This window comes from Episyrphus balteatus, chromosome 1, assembly GCF_945859705.1.
Source record: "Episyrphus balteatus chromosome 1, idEpiBalt1.1, whole genome shotgun sequence".
In the NCBI taxonomy this organism is placed as follows: domain Eukaryota; kingdom Metazoa; phylum Arthropoda; class Insecta; order Diptera; family Syrphidae; genus Episyrphus; species Episyrphus balteatus.
This window is the reverse complement of record NC_079134.1, coordinates 65978719-66004030: the sequence shown is the minus strand read 5'-3', so window position 1 is coordinate 66004030 and position 25312 is coordinate 65978719. Positions and strand designations below refer to the sequence as shown.

The window sequence follows — 25312 nt, the reverse complement described above, 5'->3', positions numbered from 1 at the left end:
GTCTATTGTCCACCGCCAATTTTGTTTTCGCAAATTCTCTTTTCTCTTTGTAATTGTTGCCAGCTCAAAACCCGGTCAAAATAATAGTTTTCCATTTTTCGAACTTTTGTCGCGCATACTTTTTTCCTTGAATACATTTATTGTTTCATACTTTCCTACCTAATACTAAAAGTCGTGAATACTTTTTGTTTTCACACTTTTGTTACGGATTCGATACAAATGTGGCGTAGGGACATAAGACCCAAGGACATAACGAACACTCTTTATTTTTGGGAGTTATGTTCCACTTGAGTGGGACGACATTTAATTTAAGAATTATGTCTCACTTGAGTGAGACATTAGCCCAACATATTTTTTATTTAACTGGGATATAAGCCCCACACTTTTCGAAATATAAAATAATAATGTAGAATAACTTTGAATACAACCAACCTCGCATGATAAGCGCGGGTGATTTGGAAAATTATCTCGCAAATAGGGCGGTCATCACAATACAAAGATAAGAAACGAATAAATCCCACCTGTTTTAATTGGTTGAAGGCAAAGCGGAAACAAATTTGCTTACATGAGAATCTATTTAATTTTCAGAACCCAAACGCGAAGCGGAAAAAAATTTAGCCCACGGGAGAATCAATTTTGAGGTGTGAAAATAAAAATTCGCGCGAATTTTTGCTAGCATACATTTTTGTATCTCTTTATAAAACATATATGAAAAATACAAGAAAAGGACGAAAGCGAAAAATATGACAACTCTAAATTTTTTTTGTGTCTGCTGTTTTCGGAACATTCAATATACAGTGCTGCCAAGATTTCAGGTTAAGCCCCGAGGCGTTTTTTTTGTCCAGTTAAGACCGGTGGTAATAAAAAACACACCTAACAATGCAGGAATAACACGAAACTCAAAAGATAAAATCAGCAATGCAAGAGGCAACAAACTCATCGAGCTTTGAGACACATTCGGCTTTCAAATTTTGAATGGTACAAGTTTCGGAGACAAAGAGGGCAACTTCACCTACATTGGAATACGAGGGTCATCTGATGTTTGTCTCACAAATGGTGGATGAAACTCGTACATTACGAACTTCGAGGTAGGAGAAGCACTTTATTCAGATCATCAGCCTTTGATTCTAGAGTTTGGAATTGCAACTACAGAACGAAAGGAAACGGTAGAGCTGGAGCTTTTACCAAAGCTTAAATGGAAAAACGCACAATGTTACAGAGAAAAGTTAGATATAGCTCTAAGAATTCTTCGTAAGAGTAATGGAGGCAGCTTCAGAGCCCAATATATAAAAAAATCTATTGTGAAGAAAAAGCGAAAAACCTCGCAAATTGCACAAATTCAGCATACTTTTGGAATGTAGTGCGTAGGGGGAAGTGGTCACCCTTCGTACAGTTTTTACTTATTTATTTTTAGTTATTTATTAACTCACTCCAGTTTCGAGTAAAGGGACTTTATATATAATATATTACACTTTACAAAACAGTTTGACACTTCTAAGTCAAAGGCTTAAATAGTTATAGCCATTTTACTGGGATTAGATTTTTGTACGAATTTAATTATATAAACATAAAAAATACATATCCATATAGCAAATTTAATGTATTAAAAGAATTCGCTGTGTATTTAAAAAAAAATTGGGTTCCGTTATTTTTGTAGTAGATCTCCTAGACGACCTCAAAAAAAAAGGTGTAAGATATCTCTGATCCAAGTCACTTAAAATTAAAAAAAACCAAAATATTCATTTTCGGGATAGACGAATGCAGGTAATGAACGGAGGAATAGTCAAAATTTTGATTTTTGACAAAATGGCAGCTCCCCAAAGAAAAAAATGTTTTTTTTTTCACGAAAATGTTGACTTTTAAGTGGCTTAAAAATCGAATTATTGTCAAAAACCTTTTTCCTTCGTTCATTACCTGACAAAAATATCTAAGAAAATTGTGTAAAAATTTCAAGCCTCCAGCCGTTTCGGAGAAATTTTGCTCACCGCCAGACACCTTTTGTTTGGAGGTCGTCTAGGAGATCTAATACAAAAATAACGGAACCCAATATTTTTTTAAATACTCATCGAATTCCTTTAATACATTAAATTTGCTATATGGATATGTATTTTTTATGTTTATATAATTAAATGAATCTTAACAAAAACTCCACAAAAAAGATGGTTTTTTTTGCACTTACAACTGGATACAACCCCTTAACCCTTATTCTGCTTGAACAAAAAAAATGAAAAATATTTAACTCAAACTTTGTTTATATAATTAAAGTATTAGATCTCACCATTTTTTTTAAATTAGGAATTCATTTTGACTCTACGAGTAAAAATAGAAATTGAATTTTTAAAGAAAAAAAAATATTCTTGGCCGCCGCATCACAGCCGCACCAGCGCCGGCAGTCGGTGGTTCGGCGAAATAGAAATTTTATGATCATGGTGGCGGTGGTCAAAAAGCCGTGCGAGGATGCTGCAGCGGTCAGTGGTGCGGCGGAGTTCGATTTTTAACTGGGATCATTTAAATTATAATAAATAAATTCTTCTTTAACAAAAACAAAAAATAATAAAAAACTTAAATTTTCGCGCCATGATTCTGAAAGAAATTATTTATTTATATAAAAATACCAACCTACATTTATAATAGAATGCGAAAAACTAATTTTAAAGGTTTAAATTTCACTTCAATAAAACTGTAACTCCGTGTTTTGATTGTAATCTGCTCAAGAAAATTTAATGGGAAGCATACGTAGGCGTACGAATATGCCCCATGTTTGACTGTACGAATGCTCCCCAAGCTGTACATAATACAGAAAACCGGTTTCTGAAAAAGTGTACTGAGATTTTGCAATATTTATAATTAAAACACAAATTTAAAACACATTTTTAAACCAAAAATTCTTCATTACTGTTTAGCCAAAAAAATACAAAAATTACGCACAATATGACATCAAAAGTACCCAAAAAAATTACTCAAAGCACTAAAAACACAAAACGTCTTGTAGCGACCGAATCTGTTGCACTTAGGATTCAAAATTTATTGAGCAGCTCGGCACCTACTATGTCTATGCACACTAGTAAGCAAGTGTTTGAATACCGTTTAGTTTTTGTTTTATGCTCACTGTACGCAGGGTAACCGTGTACGAAGGGTAACCACTTCCCCCTAACATTAATGGAACGGGACTCACTATAAACAAAAACTTAAATGCATCTTCATTGTACTCTCACTTCAAAACGCTGTTAATTCCACAAAGCTGTACAAATTCCATGTGCGAAGGAAGGGGGGTCCTGGGTGGGCCAGGCCCACCCTAGAAAATCCGTGGCTCACTCTAGAAAAATTGACAGGACTATGGAAATTCACGTTTTTGTTGTTGTTTTCCTTGTCTTTTTCATAAGTTTTCATCCATTGAGTTCTGGTGCGAGCGCTGTTGCCCTCCGTTTCATGTTTCATCTGACAATTATAGTTCTGGCTTTAGTCTGGTATTAGCTCCCACTGACAGTTTTTTTTTTTTTTCATAATATCGCTTGCTGAGAATTATAGAGTTGTTTGTATGGGCCTGGCTACACAGTGTTGTGCCCAATCACGTTCCAGTTTACATTTACTAGGAACAAACGTCAAAAAGAGGGAAATCCTCACCCCTTGCCTACAACCTGACTGCTTAGACGATTGAAAAATCACCGTGTAGCCCGGCACTATGTTTGTGAATATTGTTATCAGCCAGCGATAATGTAAGTACATACCTCGTTTATATGAGCAGACTCAAAGGCCGGAGCTGTTTCAATTTAAAACTTTGGCACCAGACTTTATTTCGATATTTAGGCCGTGTGTGAATCAGGTAAAATATTTAGACGAGAATACATTTTTCACACTTGCGGTGAAAAGATAATTTTAGTTGTCAAAAATTTATCTTGCTCTGGGAGCATGTTAAATTTTAATTTTTATCTTCAGAGGAAAAATTGTTTGTGTATTTTTTTCAATATCTAATCAAAAACTGAAAATAAAGAAAGAAAATTGAGTAAGTAGTAGGTACCTAAACACTATGAGTGTGTATTAGGGAAAATTAATATTTTTCAATATACATATTTTATTTTATTGATGAAAAAAATTGTTAGTGAATGGCAACACAAAAATAAAATTCACAGGACAATGTGTGTTGGAAGTTTATGTTATTATTTATAAATTATTTTAACATCACTAGCCGTGGGATAATACCACTTGATCCATATAGGTCATTAATTAACACGTAGGACAACATGAGATCGGGATCACGATTCGTGATCCTGATAGAAAGCAAGATCACTATTTTCGATCCACGATCGCATAAAGTTGTAGTAATTTGTATTAATTAATGATCTATTTGGATCAAGTGAGATAATAAAAAACGGCTATTAATTCTTTTGTTTTGCAGAAAAAAAATATATCTACGTTAAAAATTTATCCAAATTCACACAGGTACATTAAGCCAAAGATAATTTTTTTTATTCACCAGACATTCAAATTTCAAAAATGTATCCTCGACTAAATACTTAACTCAATGCACAAAATTTAATTTCCTTAATTTCGGCTTAAGTTTCAAGAGCACCTTAAGTAAAAAAATAAAGCAAATAAAATAAAATTGAAAACTTGATAAGGTCAGTTTTTAAAGCTAATAGCTGTCATATATTGTGACTGAATTCAACATGTGTGTCCCTCAAAATAAAAGTGCTTTAACTTCATCCAATTGCATTTCGAGATAACAAGCTTCTAAAAAAAAGGAATTTCATATACCTTTACCTATCACCACACAATATAAAAACAAAAAACGGTAACTATCGAAGATATATTGCGTAATTGGAGTTTATTCCTCCTTATATTGAATGATATTAACAAAATACGATACCATTAATCAAAAAAACACATTTTGTCAAAAAAAATTGAGTTACACAACCATTATTTGTGACAAATTTTAAATTATTAAAAATAACAGAGCTTGGCGAATTATTTGCCATTGTAGGGAGCAAAGTAAAAAAAATGCATGGCTTCAAGTGGACGATATCATCTGGCCCACCCTAGACAAAATCTCTAGTTACGCCCATGACAAATTCCCTTCAATTTGCTTCTCCCTGCTTTGAAGACGACGTACTGGATTCACAAATAACAGTGACAAAAACGAATGCGGTGATCAAAGATCTGCAAAATGGCAATGCACCAGGTTTGGATCGTATTCCGGGGGAATTCTATAATATGCCTGGATATTTCAAGAAAGCTTTGATATTCCAAATCTACAAAAAGGGCTACAAATCCGATCGAAACAACTATAAGGGAATATCTGCTTAATTCTATTAATTTGAACTACCGGAGAGGTACTTATAACTTTCGTAGCTTGGATTTAATAAAATTACCCCAACACCGTTCTAATTATGGTAGGGTCAATGTGTGTAAATGTAAACAGGGGTAAATGAGAACATGGCTCATAACAAGCTTATATTAAATCTCTTTGACGCATACAAATCGCGGACGCATGTATCTTTTAACTTATACGTCAAACTCATTGCTGTCAAGAGAGAATTCATTCGACTAGCGTATTTTTCGTGAAAGATAATTTTTTAAAGTGCCAAACAAGTCGTTAGTCTTTCAGAAATATTAAATTTATTTTTGCAGATTCAATTAAGTCAGTATAATTTGCAAATACTTTTTAGTTTTGAATTTTGATGTACATTCTATGTGAAACAAACAAAATTTAAATTACAGGACATTTATGTCGATTTGCATGTGTTAACATTTACCCCAGAATATTTTTCATAATGGGAAAATGTAAAGAACGTATTCTGGGGGTAAATGTAAACATATATTTTTGTTGAAATTATTGGTTTTAATAAAAATAAAATATTTTTTAGTCAATTACTATTGCTAAAGTGCCACGGAGTCACATTTTAAAGTAGCCAACACCATCATTTTCAGTGGATGATGTTGCAAAATCGGTCTTTGACGTAAAAAAACACAAATATGACGTTCAGAGTTGCTCAGGATGCATATTGGGTGCCTATATAAAGAATCAAAGGAAGGAAACAAAAACTTTTATTGGAATTTGAAAAAGTTTTTGTGAAATACCTTCTTGAACATTTTTCAAGTCGTTATCCATATGATAAACATGCCACATTTGACAGAAATTTAAACAATTTGGTCAATATTTGTTTGTATTTATAAAAAAGAATTGCCATCATTTCATATTTGCATTTGAAGATACCTGTCAAGTTGTTCCGTAAAAACATATTAAAATCTAAAGTCAAAAGAAAAAAAAGACATGAAATTGTTTACATTTACCCACATTGACCCAATGCATGTTCCCTTAACTCGCATGTGTAAGCTTCTAAATTTGAATACTAATCTGTTTGATTTTAATATTAATAAAACTAGTCTGAAAAAATACTAAAAACCAATGTACCACGCTCATAAACTTTTTTTTTGTATTTATGTTTAATCTTTACTGATTCTTTTCTCATTTATTGTCTTTATACCTAATTTTATGTATGTATATTGAATTATTTTTTTCTCAACACTCTTGACTATTAAAACATTTTTGTTTTAAAATTTTGACACTTTCTGAAAATTAAACATGAAATATTAAATTTATTTTTTGTTCATTTTAGGTTTTTTTTATTTTGCATAGATATAATAAATACTTGTACTAAGTAGTCCCAATCTTTGACCTTCCTTTGATATTCGTATCACCATTCTCTTTACTTATTTAGTTCTTTTTAATTTGTTTTTACCTTCAAAAAACACTAAAAAGTGCCGATACGATAATCATCCGCAAATGACTTCGTACTCGGTGAAAATGGGCCCCAGCGCGTGCGGTATCTGGGGGGGAAAGAGGCGTGGGAATATAAAAAAAATATCCTTTTTAAATGTATCGTACAAAATTTTAACGACTATTTTACAACGGCGTCTTACAACTTGGATCAACCACAACAATTTGCTCAAAGAGTACCAAGCGGGATACTCAACTGTCGACCACATTTTTGTACTTCGCAATGTAGCCGAATCTTTTGCAGCGCAGGGAAAGAAATTATACGCGTTATTTGTGGATTTAAAGGCTGCATTCGACACAGTCGATATAAGATCGTTGATGTACAAATTGTACTGTAGGTAGGTAGGTAGAGATGGCGGTCATAAGCAGCCTAGCTTGATGACCCAATTAGCGCAAAATGCGCCGTTTTGATACAAAAACTTGTGAAACCTATGAGTTATAAATGGATTAATTGGAATAAAGTGATTTCAATACATACGAGTGTTTAGGCTAGCCTAACTAAAACCACTTCGTTGCATTGAGGAATGAGATCAAGTCTTTGATCTTTAATTCTGAGATGTTATTTATATCGTTGAAAGATTCACTGCCAAGAGAGAGCATTCTTCTTCTAGCAAGGGCAGGACATTGGCGTAGGAAGTGGAATACCGTTTCTTTTTCCTGCTGATTCAAACAACTGCGACAAAAGGTGTTGTAAGGAATACCTAGCTTTGCTGCGTGTTCTCCTATCGGCCAATGTCCCGTACATACCGCAACGATCCTGCTAATTTCTTTTCTGGGTCTAGAGATTAGGTCATATGTTTTGGATTTATTATAGGTGGGCCAGATTTTTCTGGATATGACGCAGCTAGTCAAGTTGTGCCACCTATTGTTGGCTTTTGTTAGATATTTTAAGAAGATATCGCCCTTCATGACTCCCATGGGGATGTTAACTATTTCTGCTAGAGACTCATGAAGGGCCAATCCTTGCCTGGCCAGTTCATCCGCCTTTTCATTGCCTTCAAAACCACTGTGACCTGGGATCCAGATGAGAGTGATTGTGAGGCTTCCACTCAGCAATGAGAGTTCCTCTCTGCACTGCTGAACTAATTTGGAGGATGTCGTGAACGAAGCAATTGCTTTTATAGCTGCCTGACTATCTGTTAGTATAGCTATGCTTTGGTTTTGATTTGGATATAGGCTAAGTAATTTGCAAGCTTCTTTAATTGCCAGCAATTCCGCTTGGAATACACTGGCAAAGTTTGGTAGTCGAAAGGATTTTGAGATGTTGGGGGATTCATAGTAGACACCCGCACCGACCCCACAATCCATTTTTGAGCTTACTTACTTACTTAGGGTGACCAGCGCCGTAAGGCGGCTACAATCCGCTGTGGATTTGGGCCTCAACCAACAAGCTTCGCCAGCCAGCTCTATCCTTAGCTCGCTGCTTCCAGTTGCGCACGCCAAGTTGGTTGAGGTCCCCTTCCACTTGGTTGCGCCACCTCAGACGAGGTCTTCCTCTACAGCGCCGTCCCTCTGGATTGGAGTCGAAAACTTTCCGGGCCGGAGCATTGTTGTCCATGCGCTCCACGTGACCTAGCCATCTCAGGCGCTGCACCTTCATCCATTTTTGAGCCCTCAGTGAAAATGCAGGTGTCGAAGTTTCTCGTCACAATGCCCTCTTCCCAGTCTGATCTAGACGGGAAGCTGACCTTGCAATTCATTACAGTATTCAAAATAGGAGTGCAGTAGTCCGTGGGTGTCAGAAGCATATCCGATGGTAGTGTCACTGTGACCTGTTCTTTGGATTTTCTTAAGTTTGTTGATGTTATATGCTTTATTTAGTGCAGGCCACCAAACAATGGCGCCGTAAGTAAGAATGGGTCGTACCACCGCTGTGTAAGTCCATAGAACCATTTTTGATTTAAGACCCCATTTTTTCCCAAAGGTTTTACTGCAGGCATAGAAAGCAATGCTCGCCTTCTTAACCCGCTCTTCTATATTTAGCTTCCAGCTCAGTTTAGTGTCCAAAATTACACCTAAATATTTTGCACTAGAAGAATGTGATAAGATTTGGCCGTTAAGCTGAGGTAGAGGGAAGACAGGGATTTTGGTTTTAGTTGTAAAAAGCATCAGTTCCGTTTTACTTTGATTAACTCCTAGGCCACAGCTTGTAGCCCAGTTGCTTTTCTCAAAGCCGTGTCAGTGATCTCGCTGATCACGGGTAAAAATTTTCCTGATACAAGTACAACCAGATCATCCGCATATGCCACTGCCTTCACTCCACTTCTCTCAAGCTTCACGAGGATATTGTTCATAACAAGGAGCCATAAAAAGGGAGAGAGAACGCCACCCTGAGGCGTACCCCTGTTGACTCACTTAAAACAGTTTGAATTTCCTAAACTTGCTTGAATTCTTCTCTCTCTTAGCATTGAAATAATCCAACTTCTGATGTAGTCTTCTACTTCAAAAGTCACTAGGGCCTCGAGAATAGATTCGGTTAGGACATTGTTAAAAGCTCCCTCTACATCTAAGAAGGTAGATAGGGTATATTCCTTAAAGTGGATCGAGTTCTCAATTGTTCTAACAACTTCATGGAGGGCTGTTTCCGTAGATTTGCCCCTCATATAAGCGTGCTGCGAACTAGCTAAGGGACATCTTTTGAAAATGTCTCTAATATGAGTTTCCAAGATTCTTTCTAAGGTTTTAAGTAAGAAAGATGTTAAACTTATTGGCCGGAAATCCTTCGCGGATTCATGTCCTCTTTTGCCCACTTTGGGTATGAAAACCACGCTAACTTGTGTCCAAGACTTGGGCACATGATTAAAAGAAGGCAGCCTTTAAAGATTTTTTCAAGCCATGGAACTGCTATCTCTAGCGGATTTTGCAGCATAATAGGAAGAATACCATCAGGGCCTGGGGATTTATACCGAGAGAAAGTATTAATAGCCCAAGCTATATTTTCTCTTGTTATCAAGGAGTTTACTCGCTCTGTCGTAACTGATAGCAAGGTGGGACTTATGTTCACTTCAGAGGTGCTATCCACACACCCCGGAAAGTGAGTAGTCATTAGTAGTTCCAAGGATTCAGCTGGATATAGTGTCCAGGATCCGTCAGGCTTTTTAAGAAACGAGGGGTTAGAATGTTCTTTCGATAAAACCTTGCTTATCCTGGCGGAATCCTTAATATCTTCTATGGAATGACAGTATTCCTCCCAGCTTTCTTTTTTGGCTAAAGCTATAGTACGCTTATAGACTTTTAAGCAATCTTTATAGGGTTGATAAAATTTGTATTTGTGGCAGATGTTGAAGATTGTTCTAGTCATCTTCCTCAGATTAGACAAGTCTTCATTCCACCAAGGAGGAAATGTTTTGCTGCTATGTCTCACTTTAAAGGCAGTGATCATCGATCTTTCAAAGGTTATAACCTTTGATTCAAGATCTTCAACCGTATCTGTGCTCAGATTGGGTACCCTCAGTATTTGAACCCTCCAATTTGACAACGGTCAAATCAGAGGTGCTAAGATTAGGACACAAAAAAGCTTTTAAGTGTTTTTTAGCTAAAATACAAGTTCTTGGCTTACCTTGGTTCGAACTGACGGGCTTGTAAAAAAGGTCGTATTGGCTGTCTTGGAGGCCCCTTACTCGGAGGCCATTAACCCAGGGCTCTTGAATAATGCCCACATCAAAGTTTTCCTCCCTCAGGAAAACTCTCAGGTTATCTGAAGCACATTTAGAGTGCTTCAGATTAACCTGAATGACGCGCAGCATGTTTTCAATTTGGAATAGATTCTACACAGTCAGTTACCAGCTCCTTGCCGGAGAACCCTGCCTCTTTGGGGACATCGTCATCCTCGACAGTATCCTCAACTAGGTTAGGGTCCGTTTCCTGACTCTGCAGAATCTTTATCTTGGCATTCCTAATGCCAAAACGTAGCTTGAAATCGGCTTTTTCGAGAGCCCCACGACTGACCTCGCAGATCCTCAGAAGGTAAAACGCGCTGTTCTTCTGCGGCTCTTCAGCCTTAATGACTACCCAGTCATGCATAGGAATCAGCGGGTTTAACTTCTGGAGACTGCGGATTAGCTCCGGTCCGCTTGGCTTGATGCTCATGAGGGGCAGCCAAATGCGAGCCAGTGGTTGTCTTGGAATTTCCTTAAGCTTCAAGCCATCCCATTTGTTGCTGACCTCAGCTACACTTTTACTAAGGAAATCCCTAGAGAACACATCCTCGCACTTGATTACCCTGTATCGCCTAAGCATCTCACCAGAGTCGAAACTTGGGTAGGGTCCCTCAGTTGCAGATAAGGTATATAGAAAGACCATCTCAGAAAGCTTAGCCTCGATGGAGTTCCACACCGACATTAGAGCTCTGTTGTCAGTGGAGAGCTCATCTACAACCGCCACTTGAAGATCGTCTCTGACAATCTCACTAAAAGTGCGCGATTACCCCGCTCCTTGAGATGGTGCTTTCTTGTTGGTGCCGTTTGCTTTAGACTTTTTCTGAGGAGGATTAGCTTCCTCAGGTGATCTAATTTTTTTTTTGGCTCAATGAGAAGATTGTTGTACTCCTCAACAATCTTCCCATATTTGATCTTATCAGCAGCATCGTTTTCGTGCGGAGTTCCAGCTTCCTCATTTAAAGCAATCTTGCTTAGAATGAAGGATGCCCTATTGAAATCCGCTCTCCGATGCGAACTTGCTTATCTTCTCTTACGCCGGGTAGCATGGCTTTGGCTGGCTCTGCTACCCGAATAATACAGTCAAATAAGGAGAAAAAAGGGATAAATCTCGGAATGAAATGTTAGTAGAAATTTTTTTTGCTCAATATCTTCCTTTTGCCATTCTATAACATATCTCAAAAGTCTAGAAAAATCTCATGTCCGCTTGTCGCGATTTCAAGGTCAAATCGCGAAATATAGATTTTCAAAATTAGCAAAAATAGGCTATGGTATTATATACACATATGATACATGATTTCAAGGTATTTTTTAATGCTGATTCCAAAAAATCTTAAACCAAGACAATCTGACGTCTCTGGAAAAAGTTATACCTGTTTTTCATCTGTCAACTCATATTATTATAACAGTTGCAAACTTACTGCCGAAAAACCCTTAAAAGTTATGGTAGATGAACCAAATTTTGCATGAAGATTTTAGAATCCATCATTATTAAAAATCAAAACAATCCATTACAAAAAATATATGTACCTACGAAATAATGGTATTTTTTGATGGAGGGGCAAATTTTAGGATATGCACTAAAGAAGATTCTTGTTCATCTTAGGAATAAGTGTTAATAGGCTAATTTTTTCATTTTAATCTTTGTTTGGATATTCTTTAACTACCCTCAAAAATCGAAAAAAATCTCATGTCCGCAAGTCCTAATTTTCTTGGTTTGAAGATAAGGTGCAGATTTTAAAAAATTAATAAGAAAAGTTTAAATTTTTATATGTATACCAACATAAGCGACATGATTTAAAGGTATTTTTTAACACCTATTCCAACAAAACTCACAAACAACTCAACCTGACCATCCCTGAAAAGTAAAGCACCTTATTCATGTTGATCTGACACAAATTTCAATTTTTTAAAATCTGCACCTTATCTTCAAACCAAGAAAATTAGGACTTGCGGACATGAGATTTTTTAAGATTTTTGAGGGTAGTTAAAGAATATCCAAACAAAGATTAAAATGAAAAAATTAGCCTATTAACACTTATTCCTAAGATGAACAAGAATCTTCTTTAGTGCATATCCTAAAATTTGCCCCTCCATCAAAAAATACCATTATTTCGTAGGTATATATATTTTTTGTAATGGATTGTTTTGATTTTTAATAATGATGGATTCTTAAATCTTCATGCAAAATTTGGTTCATCTACCATAACTTTTAAGGGTTGGTTTTTCGGCAGTAAGTTTGCAACTGTTATAATAATATGAGTTGACAGATGAAAAACAGGTATAACTTTTTCCAGAGACGTCAGATTGTCTTGGTTTTAGATTTTTTGGAATCAGCATTAAAAAATACTTGAAATCATGTATCATATGTGTATATAATACCATAGCCTATTTTTGCTAATTTTGAAAATCTCCATTTCGCGATTTGACCTTGAAATCGCGACAAGCGGACATGAGATTTTTCTAGACTTTTGAGATATGTTATAGAATGGCAAAAGGAAGATATTGAGCAAAAAAAATTTCTACTAACATTCATTCCGAGGTTAAACCCTTATTTGACTGGATTAGAAGGATTTATTCGATTTATTGCGGGTCGAAGTACAGGGGTACCGCCTACACTTCCAGTTTTTGAAGGTTGCTCAGAGGTGCTAGTACCTCCAGCATCATCTGAACAGCCTCCGATTGTCCCCTGGCTCGAGGCCAGAAGTTCATCTTCCATCTCGGAAGTCGTACAGTCTGTCTTGTCTTTTTTGTCCATTTTTTAATTTGAAGTTATAAATTGAAGTCCCACGAGTAGGTCGGAAAGGAAAGGTCAACCCCGGCAGAGCCGATTACCGGGGCAAGGCAAAAATTATGACGGATCCTGCCAAGGCATCCGAAAGTGCTCGTTCTCGACTGGCTTATCCCCCAGCCTTCCATTTCTTCGGCTTGGATAATGACAGCGCTCACCCCACCACTGAAAATTGGGAACCTTGTATCGATGGTAAAATTGCATTTCTGGTTGTTTAACTATTGAGGTGTTGAGGAACAACACAGCTATGCAACCTAACCTTAGCTGATCCCCATCTTGCCAAAAACGCACAAGATAAGAACTGTGGTGATCATTACCGCCCGGCACCCACTAGGAGGGTTTGATACAAGGATTTTTGCCTAGCAAAAATTGTACTGTAAGGGAATGTCTCACAAATCTGGAAGAGTCATAGAAAATCTGCTTGAAGATACATGGGCTGCTGTCTGTTATGGTGGAGTAGTATCAGAATGGTTTGAAACGAAAATTAGAGTGAGGCAAGGTTGTAGTCTGAGCCCTTTGCTGTGTGCGCTATTTATCGACGATGTTACAGACATCCTGCCTGGTGGAATTGAAGTCAGCAGTACTTCTATTAAAGCACTTCCGTTTGCAGATGATATAGTGATTTTAGCTCATTCACCGGATACGTTACAACTGATGATCAATCGATTATGCGAATACTGTGCCAAATGGAACCTAGTGGTCAACCAAGAGAAGTCGAAGATCATGATCTTCAATAGAGGAAGAGGCAGACTACGAGCAAATGAGAAGTGGCACTACAATAACAAAAGACTTGAAGTTGTCAGCGAATACAAGTACCTTGGACTGATCTTCACCTGCAATTTAAAAATGGAAAAGCACTTGAAAAATAAGCTTGCAAAGGCAAAAACTGCAATAAACTCCACTTTGAAGAAGTGTTTCTCCAACAAATATCTAAATCATAGCACAAAATTTAAAGTTTTTGAATCTGTTGCAGAATCAATCATGCTTTACGCAGCGCAAGTGTGGGGAGGGCAGCAATATGATGAAGTTGAAAAACCTTTACGCTTCAACTTAAAACGCATGTTTAAACTACCATCGAACACACCAAACTATGCGATGAGCCTGGAAACTGGATTATCAGCGTTATTCATAAAAACACTAAAATTACAGTCTGATTACATTATAAAGGTCTTAAAAATGGATGAAGGTCGACTTCCGAAGAAGATCATGATGATAACAGTGAGCAGAAAAATTGGATGGTATGATGAGTGGCTGTAATTTCGTAATTTGTTTGTGTAATTTCGATCTAAACCTAGACCAAGAGCCTCACAATAACTGGAAACCAAGACTACGAGATCATTTCCACCACAGACATAAACTGCAGGAATGAGTATGAAAGTGAAGCAAGAAGATCCCTTTACAGATAGGTGTACAGTAGACTCAACATAGCCGTATTTAAGGGGGGGGTTTTGGGTGTTTAACCCCCCCCGAAATTTTTTTTCAAAAAATCAAAAGATACCTATATTATAAACATATACAAGTCTAATATGTGCAGCACTAAATGATTTGTTTTTGTATTTTAGTGATTTGATTACCTATATGAAAATCTCCCTTAAAATCACTACCAATTTTGCATCGTTGCAGAAGCTGTCGATGAAGTTTGTATAAAGGAAAACAAAAATTGTTTGGTCCATCACAAAGAGTTTTTATCTCTTTGACCATTTCCTTAAGCACTATGTTAACACCTTAAAATGCTCTTTTAAGAACCCTTTTAATACCACAAGTACTTATGCAGGGTTTTTGGTGCCGAGACTAAATTATGCTTTTTCAAAGGGTTTCGGTGGCCGAACTCGAATCCAAAGACGGACTTATTCGATCACATCTCGTTTTTGACATATTACCCTTAAATCTATTTAAATCTTTCAGACATCTTTTCTACTGTCCGAGATATCTTCAGTTGCTTATTACCCACTTTTGTTCTATGTTAACCTTAAATCCAGTATGTAAGCGAAAATAAATGTATCGATTTTTTCAGAGACTGTAGTACCTACCAACGCCAGGAAATAACCTCGAAAACTGGTAAAAAGCGGGATTTTCGATTTTCTAACGGGAATATCTCAAAAACGCGATGTGATAGAATTTTTCTGAGTTCGGATTTGAGCTCAGCACATAAAAAAACCTTTAGAAAAGTATATTTAAAAAAAATAAGTAAACGCTAAAAAATAACTTTGAAAACTGGTAAAAATCGGCATTTTCAATTTTCTAACGGGAATATCTCCAAAACGTGATGTGATAGAATTTTTCTGACTTCGGATTCGAGCTCAGCCTATAGAAAAGTATACCCTGGTTTCTGTAACAAAAACCTTGTTGACCAGTGTAATTAGCTCATGTCAAACAACTTGGATTATTTAAAATTTTGGTTTTTAAGTATTGCTAATTTCATTTAGAACTCAATAGATAGAATGTACCTGTCAATTTTCTGCTACAAAATTTCAGTGCAAGAAAAAGTACTAACGCTCGCAATTTACATATATCAACCAACTTATCACTCTTTGTACCTACAAAACTAGAGATGCCGCTGAATATTCGGCCATTTTTAAATTACGTTTACCGTAAGCAGGGCTTTTTTAAACTTTTAACTACGAATTCCTCTCCTAAAAATACTTAAAAAGGATATTGGCAAATTTTTCGCTTCTACACAGTTCAAATGACTATTTGATTTAGCGGGATTTAGAATCGAATTCAGTTACATATAGTTGATACAAAGTATTGTGATTTCTAAAAAAAATTTTGTTTGGTCTGAGCTAACCCCCCCCCCCGAAATGAAATCCTAGCTACGGCTATGAGACTCAACTATAACTTCAAATTTTAATTTTAATTTTTTCGGACTTACCGCGATTTTATTTTGTTATTTTAAACGAAATGAATCGATTAAATTATTTTCCCGACGTTTCGACAGGGTTACACTTGTCGTGGTCACTGGTTGACTGTTGGTTTGTAGGTGGTTGTTGTTTTTTCCTTTTTTCTATTTTCTCGATTCTTGTCTTGTGCGGAGATTGTACCGGTGCGTTGCTTGTGCATACATTTGGGTTGGAGCTTGTTGTTGCAATAATTGTTGTGATTGTTGTTGTTGTGAATTCACGTAATCTTGTGAACTAGCAAAACTGATAGCATCAGTCTGCACAAGCATATTGTTTTGATTTTTGTTTTCTGTGTGTTTTCTGTGAAGCTCTTTGTATTTAAAAGTGGATCCCAAGCAGAAGAGAGATTAAATTAGAATGCATTTTAATTTCGATTGCTTCTCTTACCAATCTGGGTACATACCTAGTAACGTTCGGTGGAGATGAATTTAGCTTTATCGAATCTGATAAAGTGATCATCATTATAAAATAAATGCTCACAAATGTCACTTCGTTCTTTTGTATTGATGGAACATATAAAGTTCCTTCAACCTTGTAGAAATCGCTCGTTTAGTTTCACCAATGTATGAGGAGCCACAACTACAAGGAACAGAGTAGACTCCAGGATTTTGAAACTGAATTTTATCTTTTGGGGATCTTTAAAGTTGGCGAATTTTCGCTGGTGGTTTGAAAACAGCTTTTATGTAGTCTTTTGATAAAATTCTTCCTATTCCTTCGGAAATGCAGCATAATGTAAGACTCTGCTGGGTTCCCGGCCACAGTGATGTGTTCGGCAACGAAAAAGCGGATGAGCTTGCAAGGGAGGGCTCAGTTCTTGATCCCTCTCTCATAGACCATAACATCAGAATCCCACAATGTGAAATAAAACGAAATATTGTCAACAATATTTCACAAAAAACAAATGAAAGATGGAACCTCCTAGAATCCTGCGGTCACACCAGGAAACTATGGCCGAACTTCGACGAGAAAAAATCAAACAAGATCTTACTACTTAGTAAACCTTCCTTAAGATCACTAATAGGCATCTTAACGGGACATAACCTACTAGGATACCACAAAAAGAAAATGGGGCTTAGTACGGATGATCTATGCAGAGGCTGCGGCAATGAGGACGAACAGGAAAACACTGTTCACTTCCTCTGTCACTGCCCAGCACTCTGTCGCACTAGGAAAAAATTCTTAGGAAACTACTTCTTTAATGAATTAGAAGAACTTTCGGAACTTTCAGGCAATAGCCTACTGAACTTTGTAAAGTCCTCCAAATGGCTCGAACAACCATAGCATTCATAGGTTATCACTTTTTCAGGAAGTTACAATACTTCAGGGTATCACAAGGGATCTACATTGATCTAAGTGTGACGGTAACAAGATCAACTGTCAGCCCATTTAACCTAACCTAACCTATTCCTTCGGAAACTCTTTTTCTGTACGGACGAAAAACTCGTTTTTCACTCAGTTTTGGTGAATTTTCTGAAACATTTCTTTCTTTCGGTTTCCAGGAGCGTTGTTTGGAATTGTAACCATTTTTCAAAAGAGCGGCGTCAACGTATTTTAATTCTTCTTTAATACGTTCACCGTCACAAATTGAATATGCTCTATTTACAAGAGCAGATACCACGGAAGTAAAATTTGATGGAGGGCGATGAGAAGCGGCGTGTAGGTACTTTTACTATATACCGTATGCCCTATGGTTTCATCTTGCTTTTTATTTATTTTGATATCTAAAAATGCCACTTCCATAGTAAATTTAATTTTTGGATGAACAGAATTTAAATGGTTGAAAAATATTTCAACATCATTTTTGTTGAGAATACAAAAGGTGTCGTGAACATATCTTTTCCAAATAATCGGCTTAGTTCGAGATGTCATGATTGCCTGTTCCTCAAAATGTTTCATCCAAATATCTGCAATTATGGGTGCAAGTGGAGAACCCATGGCTACTCCATCCACTTGTAAGTAAAATTTTTTCTTTATACAGGGTGTTTCAGGAGTAATGTGCCAAAAAGCTAGAGCGGTTAGGTTAGGTCCCCTTCGTTTAGCGGGGAGGGGCAATTAAAAAAAAATTGACTTAATTTGGAAAAAAAAATTATTAAAAATCAACGCTTATACTTACAATAACGTGCTGTACTTTTTGTAAAGCCAAAACATTAGTCTCTTACAAAACTTTTAAACAAAGCCATTTTATGGCACAGTTTTTGAAAAATTAATTTTTAAAATCAAAATTAAAAAAAAAAAAAATTGGAAACAAATTTCAAACTAATTTTTTTCAAAATTTCATGTCATTAAGTACTAATTTAATTTTTAAAATTCGAAGCTTTTATTTATTTTTAAACAAAAACAGAAAACCAGATTCAAAAATATGTTGTCGTTTTCGAGAAATTAACAAAAAGCCAAAACGATTGTCTAAAAAACCTCATTATATTCTGTTTTTTACGTAGCTGGACTTGTTGATAAATTAATTTACGAAACATTAACAATTCGTCAATTATTTTTTAAACATTCAGACTTAAATAAGGATACAATAAAGTGATACCGTATTGAATTAACCCTGAATTGATCAACTTTTTTCATTGATAACACCTGAAAACTTACCTGAGAATATTAAATATGAAATTTTCATACTATGTCTGGGGTGCTCGCTACCCATGGATTCTAGCTGTAAGGGTCTTAAGGCAGTATAATTGTTATATTTTAATGAAAAAAAAAATGAAATAATACTTGCGCAAGCAGTTCAAAATAAAAAAAGGACTTTTTAAATCATATTATTTGACTTTTAAAGGTTTCAAGAGAATCATTTTTTCCTAGATAACATTTAAATTCTTTTCCTTCGTATTGTGACGATGCATCACAATTTATATATCCATTTCCAATAAAGAAATGAAAATTGTATAAGTAATTATACACAATCGGCATACTCGCAATGCCCACACATTAGGCGTGTTTTTTTGGCATCGCTATCTGCAGCCAAATTGTATTTCCCAAAAAAACGTATCCGCAGTTGCCCATCCGCAGCTGTCTAGCTGTCAGATAATAAAACAAAAACAACAAAACCGAATTTTATTCAAGATTATTTTTGAGTAGTTTTTACGCATAATTTATTGATTTTTAAACGTTAGAAATGAAACAGACCAAATTAAATTACTAAAAATGGATTTTCCTTATTTTCCATTTGTACATCCATCTGCATTTGTTCAAAGTTTGATTTTTTATTTGGGTTCTGCTTTCGGATAAGTTTTTGACATATTGGGATATGTTCGTAGATTTGGGTACAGTCGTCGTTCATGAATTTGGAGTTTTTATAGGTGGCCCGTTTATATGCAGGGTCGAAAGATCGAAATTGAAATTCGTATGTGAAATGTGGAAGACTTTTTTTAATTTTGACAATAAGGGTCAAAATTTGTATAAATAACTTTTACTTAACTTTAAGGTATAACTACAACGGCCACTTTTTGCAAAAAGTCAAAAAGTGAAAATTTTCAAACTCATTTTGTGATAGTTTTTCTGTCCACAAAATTAAAAATAATGATGCAGAAAGCTTATTTTTTGTTTTAAAAAACAATTTTTGTAGTTTTTTCCTAAAACAAATAGCGCTAGAAATAAATAAAAAAATTTTACTTTTGTAAATTTCCCACTTTTTCACTTTTTAGGTCATTGTAGTTATGGCTAAAGTCTCAAATAGATCATGAAATCTGAGACTTTTCCCCTTTTTCCTCACTTTACATCCACTTCTAGCTGTCAGATTCATAAATTTGAAAAAAGTGGATATATCCAAACTCATTTTTTGAAAGTTTCTGCATACCAAAATTAAAAGCAATGATGCAGACAACTTATTTCTTGATGTCAAAAACAATTTTTTTAGTTTTTTTTTTAATATGGCGCTAGAAAGAAAAAAAAAAATACTTTTGCAAATAAAAACGACATTACAGAAAAATATTAAACACCGTATAATAATTATGTGCGACTTTTTCCTTGATTTTATTTCACTAAAAAGCATTTAAAGTTTAGAGTAGGTTAAGTTTTCATCAATGGTAAATATGTATATAAATGAATTGTAGAAATAATTTTATGTGTGCGTTCCAATACTAATTCAAAATAAACTTAAATAAAAGAACGCACTTTAAGTACGTTGCAGATTGCACTCTGCGAACATAGCTTCGAGACTCTTGATTTATCCGATTATCCGAAATTTTCTCCGATCGAGTATCGATACTCGAAAAAATGTCAATTTCTTATCCGCAGCTAGATTTAAGTTTAAGTTTTATCCGCAGCTGGGTGTTGTATTTGTAATACATGGAAGCTCCCACTGCAGATAGGGATAGCGGTGCCAAAAAAACACGCCTATTATGTATCTTCTCTGAAATGCATACGCATGCCATGTGACGTAGCCACATTGCTTAAAACAATAGAAACAACAAAATAAACAAAGAAAATTAGAATTTTAGTTTTCATGCAATTTTAGCTTTTAGTAGTGTTATACTTCACAGTAAGTTTTAGCAACGAATAACATATGAGGAAGCAAAAATTGTGATTAAATCGTCGATCTTGCGATTCTCTGTTTCCAAGTACCTATTCATTTAGTGTATAGATACAGAGACAAGTAGACCCGGAAAAAGACTTGGCAATTATAGGTAGCTCTTCTTGATCGTCATTTTCTTGAATTTTTGGTACTAAATAGTAATTAAGTAGCTAGTTGTATTAGGGAATCAGAAATCAACACAGGTAGTTTACGATAGAAATTAGAACAGGAAATTATTATTATTATACTAACAAACTATACCGGAATTATCTCCACATTTTGGGGACAAAAGGGTTTCCATTGGGATTCCCACAGACTACTCCATCGAGCTTCTCTTTGGACAAAGGTTCTCCTAGTGAGTTTCGACCAGAATTATCTCCACATTTTGGGGACATAAGGGTTTCTATTGAGATTCCCACAGACTACTCCTTCGAGCTTCTCGTTGGACATAGGTTCTCCTGCCGAGTTCCGACCAGACTTCTCTCCGTATTGTGGGGACATAGGATTCCATTTGGATTCCAAAGACTTCTCCTTTGAGTTTCTTAGCTCATTAGACAAAGGTTCTCCTAGTGAGTTCCGTCCAGAATCCTCTCCAGGTTGTGTACTGGGGACATAAGGGTTTCCATTAGGATTCCCACAGACTATTCCTTCGAGTTTCTCGTTGGACATAGGTTCTCCTGCCGAGTTCTGCTTGAAGTGAACAATAAATAAAACCGATTGAAATTAAGGATTAAAAGGCTGTTTCCTTGAGTTTGGAACTTTCAAAAACCCAAGTTTTGTTGCTTCTTTGGGAAGAATCCTGGAACCCCCCCGGAGCTTACCTCAGCATAAGCAAAAAAGCATCACAGTATTTGCCATTTCTCTTGTCATCGATTAATCTTTTGGGTGTACATTATTATTTGTTATTCAATTTCCATTAAGAAATTCGATTTTATTGCCTGAAAGCTCTTAAAGCTAGAATCCATGGGTAGCGAGCACCCCAGACATAGTAAGAAAAATTGTCAGGTAAGTTTTCAGGTGTTATCAATGAAAAAAGTTTATCAATTCAGGGTTAATCCAATACTGTATCACTTTATTGTATTCTTATTAAAGTCTGAATTTTTAAAAAATAATTAAGGAATGTTTAATGTTTCATAAATTAATTTATCAACATGTCCAGCCACGTAAAACAGAAAATAAATAGGTTTTTTTAGAAAAAAGTAGTTTTGGTATTTTGTTAATTTCTCAAACACGACAAGGTATTTTTGAATCTTTCTGTTTTTGTTTAAAAATAAATAAGAGCATCGAATTTTAAAAACTAAATTAGTACTTAATTACATAAAATTTTGAAAAAAATTAGTTTGAAATTTTTTTTTCACTTTTTTTTCAAAATTTTGATTTTAAAAATTAATTTTTCAAAAACTGTGCCTCGAAATGACTTTGTTTAAAATTTTTGTCTAATGTTTTAGCACGTTATTGCAAGTATAACCGTTGATTTCACCGGCACGATAATAAGCAGCAGCTAGTAAGCAGTTTTGGAAATACATAAATTCAAAAAGGAAATCAGTTGGTCTTCCTAATTGTATGCAGTATTCTCGGAATATATCTAGTGAAACGAGTGTTATATGTGACTTGTTTGTCGATTACTTTAGCTCTGTTTACTCAAACTAATCTTTTACAAAGTTTCCTGATTTCTCTCCTGTTGAAGTTGTGGATATATCAAGCATAAGTTTGGATGTTTCTGATATCTTTGAAGCCTTAAATAAGCTTGTCATTAATAAAGGTGGTGGTCCCATTGCATTAAATAAATGTGCCGATTCCTTAGCTCTACGTCTTTTTTTGATATTCAGCAAATCACTTAATATCGGTGAGTTGTTAGACACTAAGAAGATTTCTTATATAACTCCGGTACATAAATCAGGATCAAAGCAAGATGTGATAAATTATAGACTAATTTGCAAGCTTTCGGTGATTCCAAAAATGTTAGTATGTAACAAATTAAATTTCATGATTAAAAATATAATATCTGAATCACAACATGGATTTCTTAAGGGTCGATCGACCGCTACAAATCTTGCTATGTTGTCCGACTCCGTCATAAATGGTTTTAGTGATGGTTCGCAGACGGACATTATTTTCACTAATTTTGCTAAGTCTTTTGATAAAGTTAACCATGAAATCCTGATTTTTAAGCTTTCTAGGCAAGGATTTCATTCTAGCTTTATCAAATGGATTTGTGTAACCGAACTCAGTTTGTAAAAATTGGATCCTTAAGATCAAAGAAAATAACAGTTACCTCAGGTGTTCCACAAGGAAGCCATATAGGTCCATTGTTTTTTATTCTTTTTATTAATGATATCCCTTCCAACTTCAGATTTTCTAAATATTTTATGTATGCTGATGATCTTAAAATCTTTCGATCAATTGAATCAACCAATCATTGTCTTCTTTTTCAGCAAGACCTTAATAGTTTTGTAAATTGGTGCAGTGAGAATCAATTGCTTTTAAATGTTAAAAAACTGCCACAGAAAACTGAATCCAATAGTTTTTGAGTACAATATCAACTTTGTCATATAAGAAAGGGTAACGGTCAAAAAAGATTTGGGTGTGTTTTTGGACGTACGTTTTTCATTCGCCGATCATATTGACTACATAGTTAATAAAGCTAATAGAATGCTTCGAAGAAATACTCTTGATTTTTCAGACCCATTCACGATACAAACTCTTTATATCTCACTAGTAAGATCGATATTAGAATACTGTTGTGTAGTTTGGAATCCCTACTATGAAACCCATTCTTTAAGGATTGAGAGAGTCCAACGAAGACTTACAAATTTATTGTTCTTTAAATTGATCTGGAATATTGAAACACCATCATATTCAACAAGGTGCTTGCTTTCAATGTTCAAACGCTTGATTTAAGAAGAAAATATTTTTGCATAATGTTTATCAAAGATTTAATCAACTTTCATTCAAATTGTCCTCAGTTGTTGGAGCGTATAAATTTCTATTTTCTATCTAGAAATCTCCAAATTAACTTTCATTTTCGTGAAAATTTTTACAGAACTAACTATGGTAGAAACGAACCTCTTGCACGTTGTATAAGAGAAACAAACCTTGCAATTGATTACATTGACATTTTTGGAAACAGGGAATGGTTCAAAAAGAATTTGATGATGGTCTTACCATATTATCAATAATTTTCTTAAATTGATGTTAATATTTAATGTTATTTATCTGCCCCACCTCTGTTTTCTAATAATTGTATGTATTTGCATTGTAGGCACGCTGAATCCGAATTTCAAGTCCGTTTTGCCCGGTCACCCTCCAGTTTTGAGAAAAATGCAAAAAACTCCAAAAAAAGTCATAAAAATTCAAAATGCAGTCACAGCTCAAAACTGGAGGGTGATGGGGCCAAATGGACTTGATTTCTGCAGGGTGATGGGGCCAAATGGACTTGAAATTCGGATTCAGCGTGCCCATAAAGAAAGATATGTCTGGTTCCTGGTACATGACACTTTTTTTTTTGTGTGCCGGTGTTTTTAATAATTTTTTTTCCAAATTAAGTCAATTTTTTTTTAACTGCCCCTCCCCGCTAAACGAAGGGGAACAGACCCCCCCTTCCATACGATTTTTTTCTTGTCTCGACCTAACCTACACGCTCTAGTTTTTTGGCACATTACTCCTGAATCACCCTGTATAGAAAATATCCAGATGTAAGGCACATTTCAAGAAGTTCTATCAGTTTTTTGTCATCATCCGAGGAATATAACTGGGTTTTTATTATTTGTTTTTGATTTATTTATTTAATCAAGCAGAGCAACTTCTCTTATAGACTAATTTTTAACAAATTAATGTAAATAATATTAAATAATATAAGTTAATAATGATAATATAAATATAATTTAAAATTTAAAAATGCAAATACATACAATTATTAGAAAACAGAGGTGGGGCAGATAAATAACATTAAATATTAACATCAATTTAAGAAAATTATTGATAATATGGTAAGACCATCATCAAATTCTTTTTGAACCATTCCCTGTTTCCAAAAATGTCAATGTAATCAATTGCAAGGTTTGTTTCTCTTATACAACGTGCAAGAGGTTCGTTTCTACCATAGTTAGTTCTGTAAAAATTTTCACGAAAATGAAAGTTAATTTGGAGATTTCTAGATAGAAAATAGAAATTTATACGCTCCAACAACTGAGGACAATTTGAATGAAAGTTGATTAAATCTTTGATAAACATTATGCAAAAATATTTTCTTCTTAAATCAAGCGTTTGAACATTGAAAGCAAGCACCTTGTTGAATATGATGGTGTTTCAATATTCCAGATCAATTTAAAGAACAATAAATTTGTAAGTCTTCGTTGGACTCTCTCAATCCTTAAAGAATGGGTTTCATAGTAGGGATTCCAAACTACACAACAGTATTCTAATATCGATCTTACTAGTGAGATATAAAGAGTTTGTATCGTGAATGGGTCTGAAAAATCAAGAGTATTTCTTCGAAGCATTCTATTAGCTTTATTAACTATGTAGTCAATATGATCGGCGAATGAAAAACGTACGTCCAAAAACACACCCAAATCTTTTTTGACCGTTACCCTTTCTTATATGACAAAGTTGATATTGTACTCAAAAACTATTGGATTCAGTTTTCTGTGGCAGTTTTTTAACATTTAA

The 25312-nt window shown here is 35.1% G+C and overlaps 2 protein-coding genes across 2 annotated transcripts in view; one reads left to right on the top strand and one right to left on the bottom strand.

The window, feature by feature from the left end:
• Window positions 1-25312, top strand: part of LOC129907300 (signal-induced proliferation-associated 1-like protein 2) — a 134938-nt gene that overhangs the window by 57923 nt on the left and 51703 nt on the right. The window lies entirely within an intron of this gene.
• On the bottom strand, window positions 10529-11119 carry LOC129905833 (uncharacterized). The gene has a single exon (XM_055981425.1). It carries the CDS (start codon window positions 11117-11119, stop codon window positions 10529-10531), a length of 591 nt encoding a protein of 196 aa, XP_055837400.1.

Coding starts and splice junctions, on each gene's coding strand:
- LOC129905833 (XM_055981425.1), bottom strand. CDS start 11,119: ATGTCGGTGTGGAACTCCATCGAGGCTAAGCTTTCTGAGATGGTCTTT.